Source organism: Battus philenor, unplaced genomic scaffold (assembly GCF_028537555.1).
Source record: "Battus philenor isolate CCGP_79_NKW_IND1 unplaced genomic scaffold, ilBatPhil1.0.hap1 SCAF_5, whole genome shotgun sequence".
In the NCBI taxonomy this organism is placed as follows: Eukaryota; Metazoa; Arthropoda; class Insecta; order Lepidoptera; family Papilionidae; genus Battus; species Battus philenor.
This window is the reverse complement of record NW_027181715.1, coordinates 14835973-14845317: the sequence shown is the minus strand read 5'-3', so window position 1 is coordinate 14845317 and position 9345 is coordinate 14835973. Positions and strand designations below refer to the sequence as shown.

The 9345-nt window shown below is 35.1% G+C and overlaps 1 protein-coding gene across 1 annotated transcript; it reads left to right on the top strand.

The window, feature by feature from the left end:
* Positions 1–3045: 3045 nt before the first annotated feature.
* LOC137929935 (uncharacterized) lies at positions 3046–6256 on the top strand. The gene is made up of 3 exons (XM_068773075.1): positions 3046–3085; positions 5066–5203; positions 6118–6256. The coding sequence occupies exons 1-3, from the start codon at positions 3046–3048 to the stop codon at positions 6252–6254; spliced, it is 315 nt and encodes a 104-aa protein (XP_068629176.1). The 3' UTR covers positions 6255–6256.
* Positions 6257–9345: the final 3089 nt, after the last annotated feature.

The window sequence follows — 9345 nt, the reverse complement described above, 5'->3', positions numbered from 1 at the left end:
ATGTGCAATATTATAACTGTAACATCTATTCACAGGTACGAATTTCATAATTAAAATAACCTTCGATCATTGAGATTAGTTTTATACTTCGCACCAGCATAGACACATTCTGTCAACTACCAACGCTCCTCGTTTCGACCTGCTGCCGCCTGACCAGTCCTGGGAGATAGTGCGGCTGATTTCCACCACCATCTGGGGAATACTGACCAGGCCTGCCTATTATCCTTTTTAATTAAATATATTTTTCTTTTGTTGACGATCTCGCTTTTACCTTCACCATTCACAGCAACGGTACAGTATATACGAAGTGTATAAATAAAGAAATAAACTAAAATAATTTTGTCAGTTCTAAATTTAAAAAAGACCATGAGCTTAATTCCGGAACCGTGGATTGGCGCAAAAAAATATATAAAACCGTTCCACGAAACGAAAAAAAAAAAACGAGTACTTTTAAAAACACGTAAGGCTAATTATGTTAGTTTTACGAGCATGATAAACCGACAATTTAAAATGTAATATCATTACGTACCAGCGGAATAACAATTAAACATACTAGTTAACATTGTAGCGTTAAGTCGGAGACATTTGGCGAAATGCCAGAGAGCGTTGTTAAACCAAATATTATTTTAATGTTTCCATCGTTAGTGGTTTGTAATATTCAAATAGAATTACCATTTTCCATAGATTTTTATCGGAATTTCGTATCCCTGTTGCGGACCAGTCTTTACTTTTCTAGTTTTAGTAGGAGCAAAGAAAACTTTTGATTAAGAAAAATTATTTCTTACAATTACACTAATATTACTATTATTTTTAAGCAAATATATATTAACTTCAAGGCAGACCTACGCCTTGCATTTGTCATCTATCAACTCAAAAGAAGGATATATCTAATAATAGGTTGTCAAATATCTCCCTTCCGCCTTTTTGTCTTTTGAATTTCGCGGCTATGTACAAAGCGCTACAGAGCTCGTATCTGGCAATACTATACATAATTTGAAAGGTCTTGACATAACCTACAAAACGACGCTATGCATGATTAGTTTGGATATTGCGTTCAACAGTTATAGACGTGTAAACATGGAGTTCACTAACGCTGAAATTCGCGCTATTTTAAAGATTTCCTTCGTTAAAGGCAAATCCGCTAGAGAAACGTTCCGTGAGATTAATGGTGTTTTGGGGGATGGTACTCTATCACTTCGAACCGCGGAGGAATGGTTTCGACGATACAGAGCCGGCGAAAACGACACCATGGATAAGCCAGCCGGCGGAAGACCTGTGACGACAAATACCGATCAAATCATGGACTACATCGAGTTAGACCGGCATGTGGCATCTCGTGACATCGCCCAGGAGATGGGAGTTAGTCACCAAACCATTTTAAACCATCTACAGAAGGCTGGATACAAAAAAGCTTGATGTTTGGGTGCCGCATGATTTGACGCAAAAAAACCTTCTGGACCGAATCAACGCCTGCGATATGCTGCTGAAACGGAACGAACTCTACCCATTCTTGAAGCGGATGGTGACTGGCGACGAAAAATGAATCACATACGACAATATCAAGCGAAAACGGTCGTGGTCGAAGGCCGGTGAATCGTCCCAAACAGTGGCCAAGCCGGGATTGACGGCCAGGAAGGTTTTGCTGTGTGTTTGGTGGGATTGGAAGGGAATCATCCACTATGAGCTGCTCCCATATGGCCAGACGCTTAATTCTACCATCTACTGCGAACAACTGGACCGCTTGAAGCAGGCGATCGACCAGAAGCGTCCAGAATTGGCCAACAGGAAGGGTGTAGTGTTCCACCAGGATAACGCCAGACCACACACTTCGTTGATGACTCGTCAGAAGCTACGGGAGCTCGGATGGGAGGTTTTATCACATCCACCATATAGCCCGGACATAGCGCCAAGTGATTACCACCTGTTCCTGTCCATGGCAAACGCCCTTGGTGGTGTAAAGTTGAACTCAAAAGAGGTTTGTGAAAAGTGGCTGTCCGAGTTCTTCGCAAATAAGGAGAGGGGCTTCTACGAGGGAGGTATTATGAAGTTGCCGTCTAGATGGAAACAGATTATCGAACAAAACGGCGCATATTTGAACTAAATCCGATCACTGTAACACTTTTTATAAAGCATTGAATAAAGAGCAAAAAAGCGGAAGGGAGATATTTGACAACCTATTATATAAGTAAGAAAAGGACCAATATTTAGCCACTTCCGCACATGAAGTGGTAGTCGTGCAATAAAGTGCACCGCCCGCCAGCCCGCTGATAAATGCGTATGCGGCAAACAATGCGAATCACACAACCGCCACCGCCAAATTACTCAACGCGTGTTTCACCCCTCCACGGGGCATCTTTAGTAGTTATGTTACACCGATTGGTGCCAAACACAGAGTCAGAGTATTTTCATACTTAGGATGGACTTCCGCAAGGTAGCGCCTGATTCCATTAAATATCTAATATCGCTTCAAAATCTTTCACATCAATTAATATAATAAAGTTTGGGAACGAATTGCTCCTCTACTAAGGATATTTTAAAAGCGACCACGCAACTGGTTCTTCCCAGGCCTGGGCGCAATTGGAAACTTTAAGTTCAAGGGTGTATTTGTAGAGTTCATATCATTCTGGTTTTTTATCAAATTTGACTATTTCTCTATTTTTTTGATTACTCACGTAAGCCTTCACTGTAAGAAATCCAAAGTAACTATAGTATAAATAAATAATAAAATCAATAATTGACCTATTAAAATAGCAATATTGAATATTGTGAGTCAAATAAATTTTATATTACAGTACATACTAACAGTATAATACCTTTGTACTGTCAAAACTCATTGGACTATTGCATCAAAATGATAGCTATATTAAACAGTTTTATTTAGTTCGACCCGTATGGAATTTATTTAGGTCAAAATTAGAAATTGAAATTTAAGCACCTTCCCGTTGTCAGATTGATCTGAAATTTGGTACACACATTTAATTTAGATGACAATACAATATAATAAAATCAATAACATTACAAATCTAAGATGGCCGCCGATACAAAATGGCGGATTACAAATTTTTCCTTAACCCCCTCAATATGGGTATCAAATGAAAGGGCTACAATAGTAAAACTCGATGATTATGTCAAAATTTAAAATTCAAGATGGACTGGGTACATATTTTTCCACGACCACCACAATATGGGTATCAAAAAACCGTTTAACTTAAAAATTTTTTAAATGTATTTATTTATTGAATAAATTAAATTAATGACCAACAAAATTATTCAATAACCCAGTGATCAATAAATAAATACAACAAGTACAATAAACATTTCTTATCTTATTTAAAACTTAATTAACATACATTCGATGCGGGTTGTATATATATAAATGTGTTGGTATTTCCCAACGTACAGCATTTACGTTCGGAACGGTTCAGTGACACGAGATATTTTAAAATGTTTATAAATTTTATATATTTTATTGTAATTATATTTACGGCGTCAGGATTAAAGAGTGATACGAATACAGGAGAAAATAATGGTTAGTATGTTTTAATTTTTTTACAATGGAAGCATGCAAATAACTTACTGTGCTACTACTAATTACTTAGTCACTCCGTTGAGCGTTACCTGAAGCTATCTCAGATCTCGGCGGCCTATCAATCCGGTAAAATAGTATGTAGCAGGCTCCCCTGAGAGCCTTCAGGCTTCGCAACTTTAAAAGAAGGCTATGCGTATTCTGAACCATGCCACTTCATACTTGCTGAATCTGTAAATGTCATTTGGACAGCAGTGAGAGATCATACAAAAATGGATACTATATTTCAATTTATTGAGAGCATTTATTTTTGGGCCACCGTTTTTAGCGACCTATCGTTTCCCCTACAAGTAGGATAGAGACGTGGTTTGATTAAATTCCTTTCGACATTTTATTTTTTATGATACTTTACCGTACTACTTTACTACTTATTATTCTTCTGTCTGTCTTTATGATATGTTTTATTCTTAATATTTCTAACATTCATTCCAATCATCGCCCCATCACCAGCCATATCTCATAATCAAGGTACTACAGTTTGTTCATTATTTCATTATCACATCAGATGATTTTAAATTTGAAACCCCCAAAAAAAGTTTAAATAATTCCAGAATTTTCTGCTATTCAGACATAAGACATTTCAAACGTCAGTAATGTTATTTCTTTATGAAATACGAACAGAAATTTCGGTGTAATATAAATACACATTTTCTTTGTTTAAATATCTTTTAGGTTCTGAATTCAAATTTTTTAAATCTCAAAAGTTTTTCGTTAAAATAATGTATTTCATGGTGGCCAACATCTAAACTTGTTTGAAAAGTAACGCAAGAGAATGTGATAGATAATAGAAGAATTGAAGACATATAGAATAAAGAAGAAGAGTAAGGAAATAAATAGTCATGTAAAGAAGAATTGTTAAAAAAATGCCCCTGTACTCACACGATAGGGAGTACGAGAGTCATCTAAAATAGGGCCACTTAAAATCATCGAAGCGTGTATTAATAGCTAATAGGTATTTTTAATTGTACAAACTTTACGTAAAATATATGATTCGTATTAGTAATGGTGGTATATTTAAAATTTTACTGGAAATAAGAGAATTTTAAAAAATAGAATGAAAATAATGAGCTAAAGTAACAAATTGAACAATTAAACTATGTGTGAGCTAGAAGGTTGGAGGCTTGGAAAAAAAACACCTAAGATCAACAAAATACATTTATGTCTTTCGTCGTCCTTTTTGCAGGCCATAGATCCCTACTTCAAGGCATATGCTTCCCCCTTAGATATAGGGTGCAACGCTTGACAGGAGGGTTGGCGATATCTGTGATATCTAGTGCAAACTTGTTGGTGAGCAGCGACGATCCTATATAATCAATGCACAGTGTAAATTATATGTAATAGTATCCCAGGAATCAAACATATCACCTTCGATCGCAAGTCACAGTCCACTACCGCTAGCTTACCACTGCTCAATCACTCTATTTATTATAAAGGCTTTTTTAATATTCTAATACATATATATATATAATTTTGTTGTAGAGTTGTTCAACGAATTGCCGTGTCTGATCATGGGCGGCATTTGCATCCCTGCTGCGGATTGTCCAGATGAAAGACGTGCTCAGCAACCTGGTCTATGTCCTCTGCAACAGCGTATGAACATCGAATGTTGCCATTCACGTGAGTAAAATACTTTACAAAACTAACAGCTACTCCATGCTTGTCATTGTTCCTAATTAAGACATGCAAAACTGCCTATTAGTAATTGTTCTGTTTTCCGTCTAAGTGGAGTCGTGTTCTTATTACATTCTTAAATTATTGAAATACTATTAATTAACTTCTTTATACTAGATTTGAATATTTAAATTAGGAATATATCAGAACGAATGTATCCGTCATGTTGAAATATTTAACCTCTTAAAACATTTAGAAAGTACAAGAAATCATATAAATAATTAAAATTAATAAAAAAATGATTTCTATTTCATGCGATACCAACCGCTAAATTGATATAGATGATAAGGAAATAAAATAGGATTAAAAGTAATGGCCAATAAAAACAAATACCATACAATGAAAATGAGGTTTGTTGCAAAGATTTCACAATTTTTTAATTATTACAGCATAATTAGACAACCAGATAAAATGTTTAATTAAAATAGAGGTATTTTATATCTCTCTCTACTCCCTTAAATCTTAGGATCCGCTACCGCAAGAATAATAAGGTTCTGACATGAACATAAAGAGTCCTGTAAATTTGTGTGTTGAAGTTCCATTAGGCAGGCACATTGATAACAGATGGCCGCTGGAGCCTTAACATTCTGGAGAAGAAACCACGGGCCAGTAAGTCCAGCGCTGGAGATCCATCCCCAAACATTGACAGACGTTGTTAAATTCGACGGTAGACCTGGAGGCCACTTCCAACCGATCCTATGGGAAATCTACAGAGGAATCATATATCCATTTGACGTTCTAGATTTAAAATTATGATTATTGTATGAATAAATAAATATAGTTCTTATAGAGGGTGTTAATAAAGACGAACACGATGCTATTATCCAAGCAAATAAAAGTATTACAATGTTTATTCACAGTTCCATCATCAGAAAAGCGATGCCATCACCGCGGTGGTATGTGTATAAATCCAAATTGGCCATGTCCAGAGAATCTAACCTTCAAAGAAGCACGTGACTGCGAGGATGGGCAGCAGTGTTGTATATTGGTACAGTAAAGTTTTCCGACCAAACCTTACTGCGTTTTATTACCTTTTCATTTTGTATTCGTTTAATTTTTAAACGGTTTTATTTAGTTCGACCCGTACGGAATTTATTTGTTTATTTATTTGGGTCCAAATTAGAAATTGAAATTTAAGCACCTTTCCGTTGTTAGATTGATCTGAAATTTAGTACACAAATTTAATTTAGATGATAATATAATAAAATCAATAACATTAGAAATCTAAGATGGCCGCCGATACGAAAAGGCGGATTACATATTTTTCATAAACCCCCTCAATATGGGTATCAAATAAATGGGCTACATTAGTAAAACAACATGATTATGTCAAAATTTAAAATTCAAGATGGACGCCGTTCCAATATGGCGGACTAGGTACATATTTTTTCACGACCACCACAATATGGGTATCAAAAAACCGGTTAACTTAGTTTTTTAAATGTATTTATTTAATAAATATTTAATTTTATAGAACATCATATACACTACAGTTTAGTTGAAAATTACCTTTTCTAATAAGCATATCATTTATTTATTCCTCTTCCAATAGATTGTCAGTTGAATTTAAAAAAAAATATTCGTTGATAAACACACCACCTTTGATACCGTACGATGAAATGCATTTTTGTGGCATTCTATATATTTACCGTCTATGCATGCTCCTTAGCCGTTGTGGGAAGATGGGCAGGGAACCGTTATGATACTGTGTAACTGTTACTATTGCTGTATTATCGTTATCGTTACTGTTACTGTGCTACTCTTACTTTGTTACTCGTGATAATGCTGTTTTATTGTTACTGTTACTGTGTTAATGTTACTATTATTGTGACACTGTTACCGTGCTCCTGTTACTATTTCCGTATTACTCTTACTGTTTTTATTATCACTGTTACTGTGTCACTATTACCATGTTAATGTTTTTGTTACCGTGTTACTGTCACTGTTTCTGTGTTACTATTACTGTTTTTATTGTTACTGTTACTGTGTCACTATTACCATGTTAATGTTTTTGTTACCGTGTTACTGTCACTGTTTCTGTATTACTCTTATTGTGTTACTCTCACTTTGTTACAGTTAATGCTGTTTTATTGTTACTGTTACTGTGTTACTGTAACTACTATTGTGACACTGTTACCGTGCTTCTGTTACTATTTCCGTGTTACTCTTACTGTATTTATTATCACTGTTACTGTGTCACTATTACCATGTTAATGTTTTTGTTACCGTGTTACTGTCACTGTTTCTGTATTACTCTTATTGTGTTACTCTCACTTTGTTACAGTTAATGCTGTTTTATTGTTACTGTTACTGTAACTATTATTGTGACATTGTTACCGTGCTACAGTTACTGTTTCCGTGTTACTCTTATTGTTGTTATTGTTACTGTTACTGTGTCACTATTACCGTGTTAATGTTTTTGTTACCGTGTTACTATCACTGTTTTTGTGTTACTCTTATTGTGTTACTGTAACTTTGTTACAGTTAATGCTGTTTTATTGTTACCGTTACTGTGTTACTGTAACTATTATTGTGACACTGTTACCGTGTTAGTGTTACTGTTTCCGTGTTACTCTTACTGTGTTACATTACTTTATTAATGTTAATATTGATGTTTTATTGTAACTGTCATATGTTAAGTGTATTCGTGATGTTGTTACAGTGTTACTACATTGCTCGGAACAGGAGCAAGGATTAAAATAGAAATGAAAAATATTTTATAATATTTACACAAGCATTGTAACGTCCCTGTCCCAAATAAAGCAGCAGGAACGAGATCAAAGGAAAACTAAGTAAACCAATATTTAGGCACTTCCGCATATGCAGTGGTAACATTACTCCAGAGGATGCCCCGTGGAGGGGTGAAACACGTGTTGAGTGATTTAACGGTGGCAGTTGTGTAATTCGTATTGTTTGCCGCATACGCATTTATTAGTTGGCTGGCGGGCGGTGCACTTTGTTGCACGACTGCCACTGCATTTGCGGAAGTGCTTAAATATTGGTCCTTTTCTTACTTAGGATGGACTTCCGCAAGGTAACGCCTTATTCTATTAAATATTAAAGGAAAATTGTTACTGTGTGATTGATACTATGTAACAGTTACTGTGTGACCGATGCTGTGTTAATGATACTGTGTAACTGTATTACTGTTACTGTAACTATTTTATTGTAACCGTGTTACTATTTAACTATAACTGTGTTACTGTTACTTTGTTACTGTTATGTAACAATTACTATCACGGTGTTACTGTTGTAGTTACTATCGTTGTTATCTTCTGCAATATACTGAATTGCAATGCACTATATTTCATTAAACTACGCCATACAACACTACACTATATAACGTAAATAATTAATGAACAAGCTTTAACAAAGCGACAACTTAAGAAATTGTAAGTTAGTTCTGTTCACAGTTCTCTAACGACATTGTTCTGATTGCGAGCCCGGCGCCATCAACATGAAGTTTTTAGTTTCTTTCACTTGGGTTATAGTTTTAAAACTTCTATAATATTGCAATTTAAAATGAATAGACATTTTCACAGATAGTAGTAGGCTTTTGTAGTGAGAATACACATTAACTGAATAATAAATACATCATATTTATATGACGGTACCGTATTCTAAAACGGAGTTGTTTCGAGAACATTCCATCATGCAGTACTTAGATAATTTACTATTCCATGGATAATTATTGTACATAAAGCCCTTTAAACTAAGATAAAGCAGTACTGACACGTAGTAAAATAAATAAAAAATAGTAAATAGTAATTTTGTATGTATTGTAGATGGGAGCGTGAGCTGTAATAATATAGATTCAGAAATGTCGAAAGCAAATTGCACCTTATTTATTGAACCAGCTTTCGAAGCAACATAGATATGATAGTTTAAAATTTAATAAAACAGGACAACAAGTCTGGTAGTAGAAAGTGAACGCCGTTGTACAAAATTGTCTCTCTAAATCTACTACACGGGCCGTCAGCCCCGAGAACTGTATTCGTTTCCTCTCACAATAACACGATTGCCTAGGCACTAGCATGGTTAATCCAGAAGTTAGTCGTTAGACATTGGTTAACTAAGAATTATATATA